This window comes from Dermacentor silvarum, chromosome 8 (genome assembly GCF_013339745.2).
Source record: "Dermacentor silvarum isolate Dsil-2018 chromosome 8, BIME_Dsil_1.4, whole genome shotgun sequence".
Taxonomy (NCBI): Eukaryota; Metazoa; Arthropoda; class Arachnida; order Ixodida; family Ixodidae; genus Dermacentor; species Dermacentor silvarum.
This window is the reverse complement of record NC_051161.1, coordinates 118,626,758-118,647,878: the sequence shown is the minus strand read 5'-3', so window position 1 is coordinate 118,647,878 and position 21,121 is coordinate 118,626,758. Positions and strand designations below refer to the sequence as shown.

At 46.5% G+C, this 21,121-nt stretch overlaps 1 protein-coding gene across 1 annotated transcript in view; it reads right to left on the bottom strand.

Annotated features, from left to right (window-relative positions):
• LOC125947590 (sodium/iodide cotransporter-like) overlaps window positions 1–21,121 on the bottom strand; it is a 36,488-nt gene that overhangs the window by 4,749 nt on the left and 10,618 nt on the right. Inside the window, exons 3-5 of the mRNA XM_049672678.1 lie at window positions 15,403–15,454; window positions 13,276–13,343; window positions 9,993–10,150 (exon numbers count right to left, since the gene is read on the bottom strand). Of these exons, the coding sequence (XP_049528635.1) occupies window positions 9,993–10,150; window positions 13,276–13,343; window positions 15,403–15,454 (278 nt within the window). The remainder of the gene's footprint in view (window positions 1–9,992; window positions 10,151–13,275; window positions 13,344–15,402; window positions 15,455–21,121) is intronic.

The window sequence follows — 21,121 nt, the reverse complement described above, 5'->3', positions numbered from 1 at the left end:
CAACTCGCACTGCACCATCAAATTTACAAATATGCCATCATACTTTATATTTATTTGTATTTGTTATTTTATTTCCAGTGGTTGCCTTGTCCTTTTATTTTGTTTTCATGTTTTACCATTGTGTTGTAGCGTTGTTTATTCAACAGCAATCGCTGTTGAAATCTTGGTAACCTATAATCTGTCCCGACTTGCTGCAAACATAGCGGCCTCTTGAGGGACTTTGCGCCTTGTGCCATAATGGTGAGTAGGCTCTTAAGAGTGTACACTAAGTAGGACGCATGCCTGCCGTGCCCTAAGTTATGTACTCTCCTTGCAAAGGGATGGCTGATGACGCCACTAGTCTTCACTGTAGAAGCACAGGATTGACTGACAAAATCTCGCCCATACGCAGCATTCATGTAGTTAGGAATTCAGCGGATAAGGACAGTAGAAACGTCAGTGTCGAAATCTATGGTCACTATCATAGGCTGGCGTTGTGTTTGATGGTGTCTTCAAAAAAATTAACGCCGTCGAATGTGTAAGTCATGATACTTCAAAAAAAATGAATTCCTGAACCCGCTGTATTGACGCCCGAGGGCTATCGTAGGTAGATTGCGGCGGTCGAACTGTCCACTTTGTAAAATTTTATTTCGACGAAAAATTAAACGTCAGCAACGGGATTAGTTACCATCCAAGCGGAATCAAACCAGGTGGTAAGTTTAGCTGCCAATAGTCTAAAGCACCTCAATCTTATGAAAGTAGCCCCAACAGCCTGCAGTCATGGTTTTATGCCAAGAGAAAAAATATTTTAAAAAGCGCTGCTGATGTGCCGCGTTACATTAAGCGGTCGTGTGGTCATCATCATTATCATCACCCTATTAAGCGAAGCTTTATTGGCTCACTTGTGTAGGGTAAATTTTTGAAAAAGAAAAATAATAATGAGAGGTATACAAAAATGCTAGATAAAGAACATGTAAAGTATACTTGATTAAATCAAGCAGGCCGCCGCCCCGTTTCAAAGGGAATGCCAATAAATCATCATCATCATCACCACATGCGTTCCTTGGCCTTCGCTATCACCTCTCTAATCGGCTTTCCCGGAAGCGCGCTAACCTGGACTGGTTCGTCTGCACCTACTCTCTCTGCTATCGCCGGTTCTACTTTACGCATGTTGGAATCCCCAACAAAGACAACTCGACGCTTTTCTTCCCCCTCACCGCCGAAAGCTACCCCCGAAGTCACAATGCCCTCCCCTCCTTTCTTATCCTTGCCCTTGACTTTGTTTTCTTCCCCGGCCGCGTCAGTGGTATCACCTTCGTGACTATCACTGACGTTTCCGCCACTGCTTCCCGGCTTGGCGGGTTCGGCTGTCTCTGCACTCGCATCGGAGCCAGCTCCGTTCGTGGTGCTCGCCTCGATGCGTTCATCATTGCTTTGCAGAATGGTGGCGCTCAGCTGGATTTCTGCGTTAGCTAGCTTTTCTTCTGCCTCCTTCCTCTGCTTCTGCTCGATTTTAAGTTCCTTTTCTAGCTTTCCAACCCGCTTAGCTAACTTATCCTTGTCTTGCTCTAGGCGGTCTAGCCGCGACCCTAGCAAACACATCCTACAGATAAAATCTGAACCATTCGCTTCGCGTGCTGACTTAAACCACGTTTCTTCCAGTGCGTAGGAACGCTCGCACTCAGAACAACGCACGCGTTGGTTCCCCCTAGTATCAACCATCATCTCGTACTAACAAGGCGTAGATGTGGCAAAAAAAAAAACAATTATTCTTTACCTACTTTTATCTAAGCGAGAAGACCAAGAAAGTGAAAAAGCATTAAAATAATGTATAAAGATTGCTTGGCTAAGCTAACCCTCCTAAAAAACCAAAAAGCGAAATATAAAATAGCAAAACTTATCTCTTTGCCACGCTGCTCCTGCTGCGCTGAAATGGCACCTCAACCCGACACGTCCGCTCCCGTCGGCTTCACTCGTGAGAGTGAAGCCGACGCGTCTGCGACGAGGTGCCACCTCGCGGCGACAAGAAAAAGTTGAGAAAAGCACGCATTATTTCTTTATTTTAGGTTCTTGCGCCTGCGAACCTATGAAAATCACGATGTGACTTACATTAAGGGTATAGCAAAGCACGTCTACATTTTCTTGTGCGCCGACGACCTTCCTGTCGACTTTCCAAGCATCCTGCTCAGCCGCCATTTTGTTTGGACAGGAAAGTAGCCTACATCGTTTCTGACTTCGATGCTGTCTTCGCGAAGCTGTCTACTTTGACGCCTTCGTGACAATTGGAACGAGAGTTAAGATGGCCGCTGTCCATCTTAGCCGTCTACTTTGCCGTCTTAGGCGAGTATTGGAACACAGTCATGGTCATCAGCATTTGCTCGAGCGTCGTCGTCTTCTTCAGGAGCTGGCTGGTTGGCGCCCCTCGGGTTGGGCTCGTGCTCGTGCCCGGCCCACGCTCGTGCCGCTGCTGCCGCGTTCGTCATCGTCGTTTTCTTCCCCAACGGCCTCCGTTGCCGCTCATCATTCCAGCGTAGAATTTCACTTTTCTTCTGTCGTCGTAATGCGCAGGCGCCCCTCGGCGCAACCGCACGAACGCGCTCGTACTACTGCTCCCACGTTCGTCGTCATCGACTTCTTCTACATCTGGCTCCATTGCCGCTCATCATTCCAGCGTAGAATTTCACTTTTCTTCTGTCGTCGTAATGGGGAGGCCGCGTTTACGGGGCTATGAGCCATTGCTTAAGGGGGTATGAGCCTTCATTGTCTTACGTGACGGACAGATTTAATTTTGAAGCAATTTAATTTTGAAGAATCGCAAGCGGCAAGTGCGACAACGGCGGACTGCACGGCACACTGTCAGTAACGTCGTTTTCTCCGTCGCAGCCGAACGTATGTGCTAATCTCATTAAGAAGCACATAGACGTAACCAATAATTGAGAAAGGCTGTAGTGTACTGTCGGTATTAATCCAGTGATAAGCAGCAGGGCCGCACGTTTCAGCTTCGCTGGCTAACCATCGGTAAGGAGTGCATGTGCGATGATCTTTATGATAATGTCAACTAGAATATCATCTATCCCCGTCTCTCTAATCCACAACGCTCCCTTCCTGTTTCTTAGCGTTACGCCGGTCCATGGCTTTTTGCGCAGACTTTAATTTGTTCTCAACCTTACTAAGGCGAAAGAAAGCCTTATTTGTCTCATCTTTCAGTCGACCTTTAACGTCCTTGAGAGAAAACCGTGTCGTCGAAGCGAAATACTACACAATGACGACTCGGTGTGACAGGTAATTACTACAGCGACTCGGCATCGTCTCTTACCTATATGCAAACGCTCACGCAACAATTGTGATGGTGTGCGGGTCACCGCAGTCATCGTGTAAATTAAGATAAAGTTAATTAAATAACTCGAATCCACGACCTTTGGTCGGAGTTACACTCTCGACCTTTGGTATAAGCTAGGGAGAGGTTAACTAGGGCACAGTTAAGGCAGCGTCAATTAAGGCACTCGAACCCGCAACCATTGGTCGGAAAATACAGGTAATAAGAAATGACAACGCATTCGAATAAGAATCTCAAGTAATTTAATTATTGTCTCCTGAGCGCGTAGGCTTTCGCCTTCACCCTCTTCGGCGTATGCTAAAGTGACTGTCAATTTTTTAACCGACATGTTTCTGCCACAGATGATATTAATGAGCTTCTTTCTTAACCTCTAAGTTTCTTCCCTATATGTTAGCACCGATAGAATGCAATGATTGTACACGGTTACGACTGGACTGCGTGGTGAACAATTTGTGTCGTGCTGCTCAAGCAACTGCAAAATCCCGGACGTTTCAAGTACGGCCTACCACCAGCAACCGTTCAAAAACACCTAGGAGCCGCAACCGGGAAATGACGGCAGCCTTTGTGCGCGACAGTTAGGCTTCGAGGTTGCATTGGTCCGCTCACCTCCTCGGCAACGAAGATCCCGGTGGTGTCTGCGTGAGCGTGTGCACGCGTCAGTGCCTTTCCCTCTGCTGGGCCAGTGGCGGTCAGAAAATCCATTGAACTGGCTTCCATTTACCGAGCGGAGGCCACAAGCGTCAACAGCGTTTGCTCTCTTCTTCTCCTGAGCTAGGGCGTTTCGACGAGGCTATAAAAGAAGCCGCCGCCAACGGACTTCAGGCTTTAGTTCAAGCTAGAGCATGTGTAGCTCTCCATAGGGATCCAATCAAACGTCTTGGTTCATCGTTACGTCATTGCCGTGTCCTCTACCTGGTTCCCTTGGGAGCCATGAGCCACTGCAAAGTGCAGTCAGGGCCCTTAACGCCAATCGGCAAGCGATGAATCATTCCGTAGCCGCAGCCGCCGTTTGGATGCAATCTAATTCACCAGACGTGTCGTGCGAAGCCGGTCTCGTAGCGAGCGGATGACCGCTCGAACTTCACATCCCTCGTCGCGTTCTGCTCCTAGCAGGCGACGTGCTCGTAATCAAAATGATTGACAGGAGCATGTGGGCATTTTGAAGCCACCAAAAATGAACAACTCCCACTACGTTTGTTGTCCGGGGAGTTCAGCGCTTGCCGATTGGCTGCTCTCTTCCTCCCGTTATCAAAGTTTTGCATACTGCCACTTTGTGACGTTGCAGCAACTGAACAGAACGCGAAACCTGCAAAGATATCCGATCGCGCATCAGGTAAAAGTATTTCAGCTTGATGGTTTTCGGCTTTCTGCTCTCTACTTCAAAATGGTCCTTAAGCAAAAAAAAAAAAAAAAAAAAAGATGCAGTGACATTTCACTTCGTGGATGTGGGCGACGCGCAAGCGTATGGGTGCTATAGCGCACATAGCGCCTCGATGCGCCTCATCCGCGCCATAAGCACAAGCCGCCAGAGTAAAAGCCTCCCTCCCCCCCCTCCCCCCTACTTTAGGAAGGCGGCGTGCTTCCTCCCCGCTGTCCTCTCTCGCCCGCGCGAGATTGAGCCGACGATTGAACGTTTTCACTCGCACATACAGCATACGGCGCGATCACAAGACGAACCCGGTGCGCCCATTCCGGGCACAGCCCCCGCATACTGCCAGGTCGTTGAAGAGCGAGCCGGATCTTTTGAGCCGCGCTTTTTAAAGAACGAGTGAGCCATGGTTCAGTAAAAGTCAGCTGCGGTTCTTTTAGAGAGGAAGCCGTGCCGGGGCATTTCTTCTGAGCCGGCTCTTCTGGGTGCGACTTCGGTAGTTCTCCGCCTTCCTTCGCGTTCCAAACGTTCGACCACGTTTGTTCGAGTTCCAGTCAGTTCGGCTCGGACTCGGCTGCCGTTTTGTGTTTGGCCTGTGCCGTCAGTCTCACGCAGCTCCGCTCCGCTAGAGTGCAGCTCCGCTCAGCTCGTTGGCTCACGGCTCACAGGGGCGAGATCGCGCAAGCATCTCGCTTCCGAACGTTCGCTTGCGCGCTAGTGTTTTGCTAGCACCGCACTTTCGTCAGCAGTCGTCAGCAAGGCGAGGCGGGAGTGAACGCCGCCTACTGAGTAACTTATCAGTTACAGTATAAGAAGCATTTTATCGCCAGTATCAGAAAAGAAAGGCTTATTATTTATAAAAACTTCGCGCTTTTAGAATAAGCAATTATTAAATAGTTACCAAGCATAGTCGAGATGCTTATAACACGTTTATTCTACTAGTATATTTTTCAAAGCCAAATAACAAGACTATGCATATCACAGGCTACAGATTTAAGTGAACCGATCAGCCGTTCGAATGAACCGGTTCATTAGAGTGAGCTGAGCAGTTCCAAGCCACTCACTGAAGTGAGCCGTTGTGCCCATCTCTATGCCAGAGGAGGTTAATCCAGCCCACCTCCACCTTCCCTCCTCCTCTGCGAAGCTTCGCCTCTTTTCTCCTTCCCCGCTTCGCTAAACGCCACCTAGACTTTTCCTCTAGGTGGCGTTGGTTTGCCGCGCACTTATGAATTAGAAGAAAGAAATTAGAGAGGAAAATCTGCACGATAATAAAAAGAGTAGTGCCTTGCTATTTGAGGCTCAAGCCGGTTGCCTAAGAGAAAAAACATACCGCAGCAAATATTGTGAACTAGTTCAGGCATGTGTATGCTGCAGCTAGCATCTGGAGGGCACTCAGCACATCCTAATGGAATGCGAAGGGATTCGCCCACTGAGAGCCGGTAGGTAACATACACCTTCCAGAAGCTGCTTGGATTTAAAGTGGACGGAAACATCAACCAGTCAGCAGTCGAGATAAGCAAGAGGCGTTTAGAGTATTGGTGAGAAAAAAAGCAGGGAAGAGATTGATACGGTGGATCTGCCACACTTATTGGTAGCGGTACAAGGTAGATTTTGAAGAAAAAAAACATTAAGGAGATGTATGTAAGAATGCTAGATAAAAAAAACGTGTATAGCATACCTGATTAAATCAGGCAGGCTAGGTGACTATTTGTCGCCGCCCCGTCTCAAAGGGGATGCCATTAAATCATCATCATCTCAACGTGCTCCTTTGTTCTTTCCCCGGCGTGCGATTCTCTTCCCCTCCAAGCATCTGCCTCCTCCGCTTCCTTCGCGGATTTACAATACTTCTCGACGGCCGTCGGTGCGCCTAGCCATTTACGCTTGCGCGTAATAGTGTTCCTCGCAGGCACGAATGAAAGCTTTCCCTAAGGGGATTCTCTGGAAATCCGCACATCTGTTTCTACTTTGCTCCACATCTTGTACACTTTGGTGGCTACTTCTTGTTTAGCATTTTACGAAGAGTGTCCCACGATCCCAGACAATGGTTTAATCCACGCTAAGCAAAGCTATCTTTTAATGCGAAAGTAATACATTTTCGATGAGGCAGAAAGGCCGGCGTTATCCTGATTACGGTGGATTAAACTGGGTTAAGGTTTTAGAGCAAGGCGTATTAGGATGTATTAAGGTGGACTAAGGACGCTACAAATTAGAGCAAGGGGGAGTATGGTGGAGAAAGGTGGAGTTGTGAAAGACATGTGACAAGGTATCAAGTCACGTATCATTGACGTAACCAGGTAATTAGAGGCGTCATAACGCTTTCACATTTAAATCACGTAAGGATACTCAAGTGACTCAACTTTTATTATTTTTGTCTGCTTAAAGATGACCAAGATATTCAAAACGTTGCACAAGTATAGGTAATTTCGTGCAGTGTTTGTTCGAGCAAACATTTGCAGGTGTGAGGGATCAATCTCCTTGCAGGAGGCGAAAGAAATGTGGGTCTCCATTCATTCGTGGCATGAAGTGCAAAGATTTGTGTTTAATTCATCCTCGTACCTAACCTGGCTTTGCCAATCGTTCCTACTAAAACAACCCTTTACCTTCTCACTGCTACATTCAATCGGCTTTTCTCAAATTTATGTTTTAGATAACCAATAACCATTATTAGGTATCGCGCTATCTGCTTCGAAAATAGTCCGGAGCACACCACTGTCATTTGCAGTATACATGGTGTTTTTTGAGAAATTACAGACTTTTTATTAAAAACGTCATGAGCGCAAAGACCCTGGCGTTTGAACACAGCAGTTCCTAGGCAAGGTGGACATACTTTACAGCTAATAACGTAAGGTTCTGAAGACTAATTATCAAAAGTTCAATATTTCGCTTTTTATTAAGCCTTCGGGGAAGTTGTCTAAATGGTGAATGTTATTGCTTCCCCAATTGTCAACTGTTAAAGTCGTACCGAATTCGCGATATTTCTTAATTAATGTTAAAGCGGTATCGAGTCAATGCCGCAACCGAGCGCGTCCAGTGAAGCAGTCAGACGACAAAGCCCTGTAAGAAAAAAAGTGTAGGATAAAGTTTGAATGATGGCAAGTTGTGGCAATTACAGATGCGGTACACAGCCGCGCATGCTTGCCGTGCAAAAGCGGGCCAAATCAATTGCTTCATCGATTAGCCATCACGCTCGCTTTCAAGCTTCCCCGTGCTTGCCGTCGCAGGGCGTTTCCATCTGATATGATAACGCCGTCGCCTTTTGTCCGCTTAGGTAGGCTCCGTCCCCATATTGCCTCCATTTACCGTTGAAATTCTATTACTATTCTATTATTACACTATTATTGAAATTGTTGAAATTCTATTAAAATCAGGCTGGACTTCGAAGGATCTTAAAATGTGGGGGCGCATTAAAATTTGACTGGCTCCAAATTTGCCATTTAAGCAACCGACCCTAAGGCAATAACGAAAAGGTGATTAAGAAATTTTCTGTAATTACTCCTCTAAAGCTCACGTTATTAGCGGCAAAGTATATCCACCTCACCTACCAACTTCTTTGCAACAAGATCACCTTCACAGCACCTATAACCCTTATATGAAAAATGGTTTGGTCACAAAAAAAGGCCCTGTGCATAATACCAGCTTGCCACACTTCACAAACATACGCAATGCGAAATGGGCGACGCGCAAGCGTATGGGTGCTATAGCGCACCTCGGGCCTCGATGCGCCTCATCCGCGCCATAAGCACAAGCCGCCAGAGTAAAAGCCTCCCTCCCCCTATATTTTATATAGTTCTCTGGAAAACATGGCTTTAAAGCACGAAATCTGACATGCATAACAGCAAAATATCTCTAAAATCCAGTTAATGATGTTAGGGTTGAGAAGGTCCATGACTAACTCGAACGCTTTTGCATGCAGTCTGTTAACACTATCTAGAGCCTGATGTAAATCATTAGTGAAAATTATTAGGGAAACCACATTCGGGTGCATATGCAGCCCTGTGTTTCCCTAATAATTTTCACCATCACTTGCCCTAATGTGGTTTCGAAATGCAGCAGTTGTGTTCGCAAACGATACATATTGAGCTATCAATGATAAAAAAATACAATACTTCGTGGTAAAAAAATCGCATTAAAAATGATTTGGGACCGCCGTCCGCAACCACGAAAGTGACGTGCTAGGGCCCAAAGCAAGTGCGGATGCCAGCTCTGTCGATCGCTTAGATTCATCATAAAACTGCAGCGCACACACAAGAAACAAGGGCACAAGGCAAAGGTAACACAGGCGTTGGTACAGCGCCTGGGTGTTACCTTTGCCTTGTGTCCTCGTTTCTTGTGCGCGCTCTGCAATTTCATGACGAATTGCTACCAACTCTCCCAACTTTCAGTACATTTACACTACTTAGATACTGAGCGGGCATTAACCAGTCATGGCAGCTCCTGGCGCGATCGTGCCCTCAGGGATCATTTCTGCACTGCTGTAGCATCTAGAGAGTGGCTGCGAGACATCCACTTAGGCTGCGGTTCATGTGCTTGCCTGCGTGAGCAATAGCTATGTGTTCACCTAGACTTTACAGTTTGTAGAGACCTACTTTCCACGTTCCAAGCAGCACGAAAAAAGGGGAGGAGTGACTGAGAGGTGGTATCCTAGGCTGCTAATCTGTGCGTTGTAAGTTCTAATTCTCACTGCACAAAGGCACTGTTCTTTTTTCGTTGTAATCTCCCGGAGAATGATGGAGGCATGTTACCTGACGACATCAGATGACATCAAAACGTTCAGGGGAGTGAGCTCATAATAGGCTGTAAAAGGTTCCTAAGTGTGCAGAAATAAACAATTTTGTGCCCTAAATGATGTGTAGGAGTTGGCCATCGAATTCAGTAGGCCTTTAAACAAGGTGTTTACACGTGATCGTGATGAAGAAGTCTTTAGTGACTGAAATCAGAGGTGATGGTATTCGATAACAGAGGCTTAAACAGACAAGTGGCTTGCTTTACATATCACATGCGTTGTGTGTAAGCATCGCTTTGCCTAGAAAAACGATGTTGAAGAGAATAAGCAACAAAAATGTAGCTCTTTCTTCAAGAATGAAGCGGTAAAAACAGCAATTATTTACACTAAAAGTTAAGTATCAATATATATTGTTTACACTGTCCACCAGAGTGCTACTGAAGTGTACTCTATGTGCTCTTTGAAAGAAATAGAATGCATATCAAATAAAACGATAATATCAATGACTTTGAATGGGTCCGTTAAAATGGTGGTGCCATATTAGGCTTCTATACAATGGACAGAAATTAAAATGAAATTCTTACTTCCAGATGTATAACCGTGCGTCGAAATCTCCTATTGGCTGGACAGAGGTCGCAGGACTTCGCCAGTCAAGAACGACTTTCGCAATAATGGTTGCAGGGCCCAGTAGAATGAAGAGCAGCTGCACGCAGTCGGTCCATACGACAGCTCTGAGTCCACCCTAGATTGTGCGAAAAACACTGGTGGTGTCGGTCTTCTTTAAATGTTTCAGTGAAAAACAAAATGATAGTAAATTTCGTGGTAAAATACCAATGCGAGCTATTTCACGACGGGCAGAAAGTAAGCGAAGATCAAAATTTGATTTTAGTTTTGCAACACTTGTAGTGAACTGATAATTCGATGAGATAAAAACATATGGCATGGCTTTGCACCGCCCTCAAGTTCATTCGTTACAGTCCCTTCGCCAGGCTCCCAAATGGTCGATGCGTATTCTAGGTGTGTCCGTATGTGTGTGGTACAAAGGACCTGTTTTAAAAAACTTGGACCACAAAAAATCGTAAATTACGCACGTTTTATTAGCTTACGCCTTGATCGTTCGAACATGTTCGTTACAAGGAAGGTTATTAGAAATGTGTATTCCGAGGTACCATTAAGGACGAAACAGAATCTAGTAGGGTTCCATTCAGGAAGTAGCCTGGACATAGCAGGCGTGAAACGCGCATAGATTTACATTTAGTAACACTCAAATCCATTTTTCAAGTTGACACCAAGAACGTCATTCAAGTCGCGCTCAAAGATAGCCACATCATAATCGGTAATTATGTTCCGATATATCATGCACGTCGTCATTTAATAAACAAAAACCGAGCCCTGTGGAGCACTTCAGATATCATGTTTAAATGATGAGTCAAAATCGTTAGCAGACACGAACTGAGTATGGTTGGTAAAAAAGAGTCTCCAACGTGGTCAGCATTCATAGTGCCTCCCTACCATCGGGGTTCACACCCTCGACACGTTCACCGTCAGCGTTGTGGTGTTTAAAACAACCTGAAGTGCGCCTTTACGTTCCAGGAATAAGAAAAAAGACGGACCTGCCCACTTTGGCCTTGAAGCAAGCAGTTCTCGATTGCTTGCACTCTTTCTACTCTGACCGAATCCACATATATATGGATGGCTCTTCCACTCAGACCAGCTCCACCGGCGCAGTGGTTATACCATCACGATCAATGAGCATCACATACAAGACTTCTCACGTGACATCATCGACCGCTTCGGAGCTTGTTGCCCTCCGAGGTGCCATTGATTATATTAACAACCAACCGGCTAATCGGTGGGTAATATTATGTGATTCAAAGGCGGCCCTACAATGTCTTTTGTCAGCTCTCCGTCGCGGGTCCTGCGAACAACTCGTCTCGGAGATACGAGAAATGCACCACCATACGATCGCAAAAGGACACGACGTCGTGTTTCAGTGGCTGCCGAGTCATTGCGGTATCACCGGCAACGACATCGCCGACGAAGCTGCTAGGAAAGCACACGAAGGAGCAAATATTGTTTCTGTACCTTTATCGAGGACTGACGCAGCCCAACACCTAAGCAAGCTGGCGCAAACTATGACATTAGAGAAGTGGCATACAACTGAATTCGCCCAACATTGGTTGCATTCTCTCGACCCATCTATGCAGCTGCGGCTGTTGCCTGGACTTTCTCGAAATGAGGAAACAATGCTGTGCCGCTTACGCTTGGGTGTTGCATTCACCAATGCTTACACGTGTTTGATTGGAATGGCTGATAGCGCCGAGTGTAATGCCTGCAGTGTCGATGAGACTATAGAACACCTACTATGCTACTGTCCATCTTTTCAAAACGAAAGACATGACCTCTGCAACGTTCTCAATAGGCTAGATAGAAGACCGTTCACTTTGAGCAAGATCTTGGGACCATGGCCTCGAATATCACAGCTGCAAAAGGCCACAAAAGCGCTGCTGCGATTTTTAAAAACTACAGGACTGAGTGACCGTCTATGACCCGGACTGATTGATAATCAGTGATAGAACAGAGATCTGTTGCTACGTCGGCGATATCAACAGTGGACTTTCTATTCTTCTCTTAATCTCTCTCTCCCCTTTTTCCTTCCCCCAGTGTAGGGTAGCCAACCGGGCTCAGTCCTGGTTAACCTCCCTGCCTTTCATTAAATCATTTTCTCTCTCTCTCTCTCTCTCTCTGGTAAAAAAAGCTTAAATCCAGTTAATGACGTTAGGGTTGAGATCGAGGTGGCTAAGATGAAAAAGTAGTAAGGCATGACTAACTTTATCGAACGCTTTTGAGAAAACAAGCAAAATGCAGTCTGTTAACACTGCAGAATCTAGAGCCTGATGTAAATCATTAGTGAAAATTATTAGGGAAACCACATTCGGGTGCATATGCAGCCCTAATGTGGTTTCCCTAATACTTTTCGCTAATGATTTACATCAGGCTCTTCGCAGCCCTAATGTGGTTACGAAATGCAGCAGTTGTGTTCGCAAACCGCATTCGCAGGATGACGCCAATTTTGAGCTATCAATACCGAGAGTGTGAGGCGAAATACAATGACGGTCCCCATAATTGTTATGCTTCCGTAGCCAAAACAGTGTTTTTTTTTTCAGAAACTACGCCGTAGAGCAAGACATTTTTTACCGCCAATCTGAAGGCGCATATTCAAAACGGCTGCCATCCTCAGTATTCTTTCCAAGTGGACCTGCTTGCAAACTCACCGGCTACAATATTTAAGTCACAATATGTACGGTAACTTGGTTAAAGTTTGTTGAACTTTTGTAATGAGCCAAATATGCACGTAGATTTATTGCGCAAGTAATTTCAGCCTCTTGGATCGTTTAATTTCAAGAAAAAGGGTTGCGCTACCTGCCGAAGCAAGTTATATAAATTTTATATAGTTTTCTGGATTATCTACGACATGCGCTATTACGCTAATAAAGCACGAAATCTGACATGCTAATATTACAGCAAAATATCTCTATTTTGAACCTCGGTGAATTGTTTCGCTGTTATCACTCTTTCAGGACTGCTCACTTTTGTTCAGCACATGAAAACCTGACCGGTTCCGCTAACTGCAGTTTGAAAGGCTACGTGGAAGATGAATTAGTCGCAATTACCAGCGTGACTTCCGCTTTAATAAAGTGGGCTTGAAATAGATATAACTTAAAGTCATATAGCATCTGACATATTGAAAGAGACACAAACATATATAGTGAAATACGTATGTAACATTAGTTTCTCTAGCTGCTCAGCATGAATAGCCAGTACAAATTAAATAAGTTAGCTCAAGCTGTAATGGGAAAGGCTTACCAGTGCTGTATAAACTGTGGCACTCAGCCCTATTACAACGTTGCACCAAAGAAGCGGTAGATCAAATACTGAAAAAAGAAACGCGAATAAGCTTTTAGGCTGAGAGATATAGTCATGAAATTTTGTAAAAACAAACAAAAAGAGGTTTTACTCTCGTAAGCCTAGTTATCACGAGCGAAAGGTCTGTTTGGCTTGGTTTTGCAAAGATTATGGACGCAGCGTTTCATTAATGCACGCTTTCGCGCTTGGGAAGCTTCTTTATGACGTGCTAATCTGGCCTCCCTTTGCTCCGGTGTTTCAGCAGCCAACTTTGCTATTGCTTGAGATTTCGCAGCCTGCCGTCTAGCTACATTCAGATTCAAGTTTATTGTTTTATTAGTGGTGCATATATACAGTAGAAGTTATACAGAAAGAGGCCCCACAGACACAGTTGGAAACTGCAGCGGGACCTCTTGTTCTTAGTTACATAAAAATATATAAAGAAAAAGGCGTCAATCGCGGTTATGAAAAACAAAGAACGGATTACACAATTTCTACAGTGTTAAAGCAATAAAACCTATGGCAACATATCAGGGGCGTTATAACGTAAAATGATTCCAAACTGTTTTGATTCCAATTTCTGCAATCAGCCTCCACGATTGGTCAAAACATTTTCGAGCCACTCCCAACTTCGCCTGTCTTCACGCGACGTCACGAAAACTGCGATAGCGCCCCATCTCATATAACGTGTACACACTGATTATGCATGATTAAACCGCACAAATGAAAAATAATCATTCCTGATTCAACGCCTTTTCACCATTAGCCATCTGCTATTGGTTCAATGTTTTCTGGCTACGCCCACTTCGCCTGTCTGTCACGCGACCTCACAAAACCGCGAAAACTCACCCCGTCAAAGTGACGTGTACGCGAAAAAAATGCATTAAAATGCCGAAAAAAACTGAAAATTTTTCTGAATAGCCACAGACTGCCCCGTTCCGAATGGAATAGAAGATGGCTGCCTGCCGATCGCTCAGGCCCTCGCTACTCGCACCTGCCGGTGAGCATGTATTTATTTGCGCATGATAATCCTTTTTGCGTGGCAGTAAAACGTTATCGAGCCCTTTCGGCGTGCATACGACTCTAGCTCTGCCAACTCTTCCTTGCTGAGGATTCGTTTTAGCGGCATTCTTATCCTACCGTTGCACGCCGCCGCGATTTTCGACCAGCCACCGCAAGCTAAGTAAGGCGAAGCGGACCAATCGGAGAAGCCGGCACCACCCTCTTCATGCGGTTATCGATTTTCACTGTGCTGGCTCGGCCCCATCGATACCCTCTTCACTAGAGCGTGCTCCTCGCCTCTTGTCAGCCAATTAGATAAGAAAAACCGCTGAGTGTAGACAATGTTATTGGTTTTGAAAGCGAACAAAGGTGACCTCCTATAAACGAGGAGAGTGTTTGATTGGGTTGTTCAGAAAACGCTGCGGGTCACCGCCCGATGCTTGCGTCGGTGGTTACATAAATTTGACGTCGGGAGTTTGGAATCAAAACAGTTTGAAATCATTTTACGTTATAGCGTCCCAGAACTTTTAAAAAAATATCTACATGATGATCGGATGCAGCCTGTCGCTTGCGCTGAAGCGCACGCAGATAAGGCCCAGCCGCCCCGCCATCCATGGCGAAACTGAGCGACCAAGCGCCGGCGAAGCAGCCGTTAAACCGTCGCCCAGTCACGTGGTACCGCAGCGGAGAGGCTCCGAGCGAGTGCAGTTGCGACGTCTCTCCGCAGCGGATCACGGGGCGTAGCGTCACACCTGCCACACTCGCGCTCCGGCGGCTCGCGCGACTCACGCTCTGGCGGCTCAAGGTCATGCGACGCGATGAATGACCTTGCGAGACATGGCATAGTAGAGCTTTCGCTCTAAAAACCATTTCATGCAATAGAAAAAATGCCAAGCAAAAGTATGATTAAAATTCCACGTTAGGATTTATAGCGTTGGCTGTTGCATTCTGAAGTAACCTTTCAGAAAACTGTACTTCCGAAATAGCGACACAGTTATTCAATTTCCCTAAAAATGCAGATGTTGTTTAAATGACAAATACCTAGAAAACATAGTTCATACATGCCTATCAAATCTCCGTACTCACCAGTGACAAGGGTGAGGCTTGCGGCGAATATACACAGAGCACCAATGCTTAGCTGAAATTGCAGAGCATAAAACACATATTTCCGAGAACCCAAACAAAACTACTTTAGTGCAATAAGTGAATAACAGTATCTTTCTCACTCGGAAAACCGAATACGTCATCGTTAGGAACCATGAAACAAATTAAAAACGTACCTACTTCTTAGAAAAGCATCGGTTATAGACTGATAGGCACGGGTTCCGTTCTTTCGTGCTGTTTTTTGTTTCCTCTACATGACACAAATAAACAGGTTATGCTGCATTCAGCACTTTTTAATACTCAACGACCGTCCGAATACATTTTTTACGGTGATTATGCGGGCTTCACAAATGCCCGTTACCAGCGTACCAAGCTGTTTACACTCTAATACAACAGTCAAGGCCGTATTATTATGAAAGTGTTCACGCGTGCTAGCTGTAGTACTTATTCGGCCAATGAGTGCTTCAATATTGCTAGATGTCTCTCCCATTTGCAAGGTTGATGGAGGGCAAAGTTTGAGAACAACGCGGTAGTCATACAAGGTGTTTTATTTTACACACTACACACTTTTTCATAAAAAAGCTATGAGGGCAGCGGACGTGGCCTTTTTGCAGAAAAGCTCCTAGACGAGGCGGACATACCTTGCCGCTAATAACGTGAGCTTCAGAAGACTAATTCACAGAAATGTATGGACATTTTTATTAGTGCCTTAGTGGCAGTTGTTTAAATGGCGAATGTGAAGGCAGTCGCATTTTAATGCTCCCTTACTTTTTAAAAATCTGTAAGATCGCGCATAATTCGAGATATTTACTATCGATTTTCAACGGTAAATCCAGGCAGTCAACATCGATACCTAGCGCGGCGGGAGTGCAGAAAAGGCGGCTCCGCTATCATGTCAGACCGAAACGCCCCGTGACGACAAGCGCGAGGAAGTTTGGAACTGAGCGTATGGGCCAGTCTCGGCGGCACCTACTGATACGGCAAGCTGTGCCTGATTAGCGTGTGCCGCTGTGTGTGGGGTCCCGGATTTGGGGAGGCATACTATCACTCAAACTTTGCCCCACACTTCTTTACGGGGCGTTGCCGTCTGACGCGCAAGGGGACACGCCCATTGTCTATTTTACCTCGTCTGGGCTTTGGAATTTGATGATGCTTATCTCGAACTAGGTGAAATTTTCAAGATTCTTTAAATGATGGGCGCGCGTGAGAATGTCCCTGACTTAAAATTTGCCATTCGTATGCCGCCCCCAAGGCACTAATGAAAAATAATTTATAATTCTTTGTTCTTTAATCTTCCGAAGCTCACATTATTAGCCGGCAAGTTATGCCTGCCAGGCCTTGGAACTCGTTTGCAAAAACGCCACATTCGCTGCTGCGCTCATTAGTATTTTTACCAAAAATTTCTATGGTCGCAAAGAACACTCTGTATAGTTGAAACAAGGCATCATACTCACTCATTATATTATCTATGCTAATGCCTTAAGTGTAGCCTCCGTCTCTGAAGTATGAAGCACAGAATCCGGTTGCGAAATAATTTACCTATTTCTATAGTGGTTTATCGAGAAAACGCTCATCCACGAAACATCTGCGCTGCGTGTAATATAACGAATAATCAGTTGTCGAAAGATATCGCAAATGGGAACACAATATCAACCGTAGAAAGCGTAATTCATCCCAAAAACCTGATGAAATTTTGGATTATATTTCTGTGCCTAGTAGTCGGCCATCTTAAAGAAAATAATGTGTCATATCTGACACTATTTCTCAGTGGCACGGTACTGCCTTGGAGAACTATATTTCAAGTGCAGCTTTTTGGCAACCCCGAAAATGAGTCGGAAAACTCTGCCGTGCAAGCTACAGACATTTGGCGGGATAGAGCTTCCACGTACGAAAGCCTCAAAATAGTCTTCGAGGACGCGCGCTTGCTCTAAGAGAGCAAGCACAGCACCTAAACGCATCGCAGAAGGAGACGTTGGCCTCATACTCTACAAACTATCGCTCTCAGCTCTACAAGATATCGCTCGTCCCCGTCAGTATGAATCATCGATATTGCACCTGCAGACTGGATTGCACGTATTCGTCTGGAATCCTGCCTGCAGGTGCAATATGGATGATTACCGCCCATACGTAGAAAACGATAACCTCAAGGTTACCTAGAAAGCACCTGTTTCACGGAACAGTAGATCAAACTGAGTAACACACACACACGCTGTGTTCGTGTGTATGTGTGCGTACAGTCGTCACACCTTTGACGATGACTGCACGCAGTGCGTAGTGCGCTGCGCATAGTGTGTTTAAGCAGAACGCGTCAGCTAAGCCAAAATGCTCATACTCCGTTTCAAAGCTATGAAAATAGCTCTGCCAGGAAACGCTGAACACTCAAATTGTAAACCTGCGCGGCCCCAAGAAACTTAATTGAGTGTCTATACAGCCCAGCAAAGAGACTGAGCCATTCAAATAGATAACTAAATGCCTATATCGCTCACGTACTTCAGTGCGCCGAGGCAGAATAGGTTTTAGTTCTTATCATTGCTTAAAAATGCGTATCTCTGTGGTTCTTAAGTTGTTTGTTTGTTTTCATGCATTTGTGAGTGCAAGGACTTTCTTCGCAATTTGACTCTTTGAGAGCGAAGCTGTTAAGGGCTCAGTCTTTGATAATCGTGTCCGCGTGTAGAAAAAAAACTCTCATTGGCCGTATACTGTATGTGCGAGTGAAAGCGCGCACCTGGCACGCTTTCACCGGGAGCGAGCGCACCGCGGAGAGCAAACGCGACTTCTTCCGTCGCGCGAGAGGCCGTGGGGGGGTGTGAGGGAGGGGAGGCGACGTTGAGCGGCGGCACCAAATGCGTATCTTGCAACCGGGCGCAAGGGGGACTGGCGACTCAATCACCCAATTGAAAGGAGGAAAGCAGGAATACAGCGCGGGATCGAGGGAGTGCGGCTTTTGCACTGCGAGCAATAAACTGTGTGCTTGTACTTTTCGCGGCGACGCGCGGTCGCGCGCACCTTATCTTGAAAGCGATCTGCAACACGGCACCTACTTTTGCATGCACTGTGCTTTCGCCGCTCAGTTTCCGTTGAAGCGATAGACCGCATGAACCTTCGCTCGCTGTTGCTGGCGCGCTTGCTCAAGCCAGCGTTTTGAGAGCGGTTGAGTGCGGTCATCGAGTGTGATCTATTCATGTTTGCGTGTGCGCGCTGACACCATCCTTGTTAATTAAGTTAATAAGGCAATGTGTCCAAGTTTATACAGCCGATAAAGCTACTACCCTTACTCCGTATAGCTCGCTACTAATTTGCTATCGCAATTGATGCTTCGCAACGTGCAGAACTGTTGTCGACGGCGTTGGCGTTTTGCCCGCGTTCGCACTGAACGCGCGCGGCGTTGGTGACGTGTTTATGAAGAACGTGCCAACATTTGCTGTACACCCTATGGCAGTGTGCCATAGCGACCATAAGGTCATGGTCCCTGTGGTCACTAAATAAATGAAAACCACCACAACAAATATATTTCTCATTCTTTAATTGTTCGAATAACCAATTACACCATCACATCTCAAGAGTCATTATTGGAAATACATAATTACCACCATAGTACAGCTTCGCTGAAACCAGATGGGATGATGAAGTTAGAAAATTTGCAGGCGCAAGTTGGAATACGCTAGCGCAAGACAGGGGTAATTGGAGATCGCAGGGAGAGGCCTTGGTCCAGCAGGGGACATAAAATATAGGCTGATGATGATGATGATGATGACAGCTTCGCTGATCTTCCATCTCCGCCCCAGTGGAAGGGCTGACAGTTCTTTTATTGCGATATCAAATATATAGACACTCCAAAGCGGATTTCTGCCGTCGGCGTCGTCGTTGCCGTTGCCGTGAGGTTCCGTATGACGTCAACGGTGATGAAATTGTCGCCGCGCTTGGGACGCTGTATGTGCGAGTGAAAGGGCACGAGGGACGCGCGCTTTCACGGGGAGCTAACGCACGTCGGAGAGCAAACCCGCGTTCTGCGCCGTGCCCCCTGAAGGGCTGCGTCTCTTTCCTTTGTTACAATCACCATATATAGAGAGCAAACGCGACTTCTTCCTGGGCGCGAAATGCCGTGGGGGACGGGAGGGAGGGAGGGGAGACGACGTATGCCCAATGCGTATTTATATAAAAAAGTTGTCGCAGTTTCACCTGAAAGGCGAAGCATCAATTGCGATAGCAAATTAGTAGAGAGCTATACGGAGTAAGGATAGTAGTTTTATCAACTGTATAAACTTGGACATGCAGCAGCACCGGCAACACGCAGAACTGTTGTCGACGCCGTCGGCGTTTTGCCCGCGTTCGCTCAAAATGCGTGCGGCGTTGGTGACTGTTGCCGGAGCCTCTGATATAAATAGGCACTTGGTGCCGCAGCTAAACGTCGCCTACCTTCCCTCCCCCTCCCCCCACGGCCTTTCGTGCGTCGGAAGAAGGCGCGTTTGCTCTACATATATGGTGATTGTAAAGGACGAAAGAGACGCCTACTTCTGCAGCCCTTAAGGGAGCACGGCGCAGAACGCGCGTTTGTTCTCCGCCGTGCGTTCACTCCCCGTGAAAGCGCGCGCCCCTCGCGCCCTTTCACTCGCACATACAGCGTTCGGCGCGCGGCGACGATTTAATCTCCATTGACGTCATACGGAACCTCACGGCGACGGCGACGGCGACGCCGACGGCAGAAATCTGCTTTTGAGTGTCCATATAATTGCTGTCGCAATAAAACGTTGCGAGGCGAGAAGGTAGGTAAAATTTCCAACGCTGCTCGACGAGTGTCCCATTCTGATCTCGTCGAAAACCTCCGAGCCGCCCGCAGAGGCACCGGCAACAGTCACCAACGCCACGCGCGTTCGGTGCGAATGCGGATAAAACGCCGGCGGCGTCGACAACAGTTCTGCGCGTCGCTGGTGCTGCTGCATGTCCAAGTTTATACAGCTGATAAAACTACTCTCCTTACTCCGTATAGTTCTCTACTAATTTGCTAGCGCAATTGATGCTTCGCCTATCGGGTGAAACTGAGACAACGTGTTTTAACACGAAAGTGTTTTATGCCGGGGTCCACCAAGACTTCACTGACGTATTTCCGTCACGGAAATACGTCAGCTTACAATGTACACGAACATAATACAAAGAAAGAAACCAGAAGAAAAAGTTCCACAAACATGCAAAATTTGGAAATCGAACCCACGACCTCTCGGTCCGCGACGATAGATCGCCGAGCGTTTAACCCATTGCGCCACAAACGCATTTGCAGAGAGCTACACAGACGCGCCTTATATATCTAACACTCCTCCGTGTACCCGCGCTCTTGCTCGGGGCGGTGCCGCCGCCTACGAGCAGAAAAGAGAAGTACTGCATTATGACACTAACGCGCACCGACAGTGAACGCTTCGGTGGTCTCAGCACTACGACGCCTCGATGCCAGCATTCGAAGGGACGCTGGCATCAAGAAGCACTACCAACGCCACCTAGGTGGCGTTCACCGTACTCAGCACAGCGGAGCGTGGCCTCCGCAATTAGCTCTGAAAATGTTTCTGAAGTTGATCGCGGAGGCTGCAATTACGACGCGCTGTACGCGCTGATTTGACTCGGTGACGATTCAGTTACGTGCTTTGTCTTGCGCGTTGTATTAGTGTGTCAGTTACGTGCTTCGTCTTTCGCGTTGTGCTAGCGTGTGCAG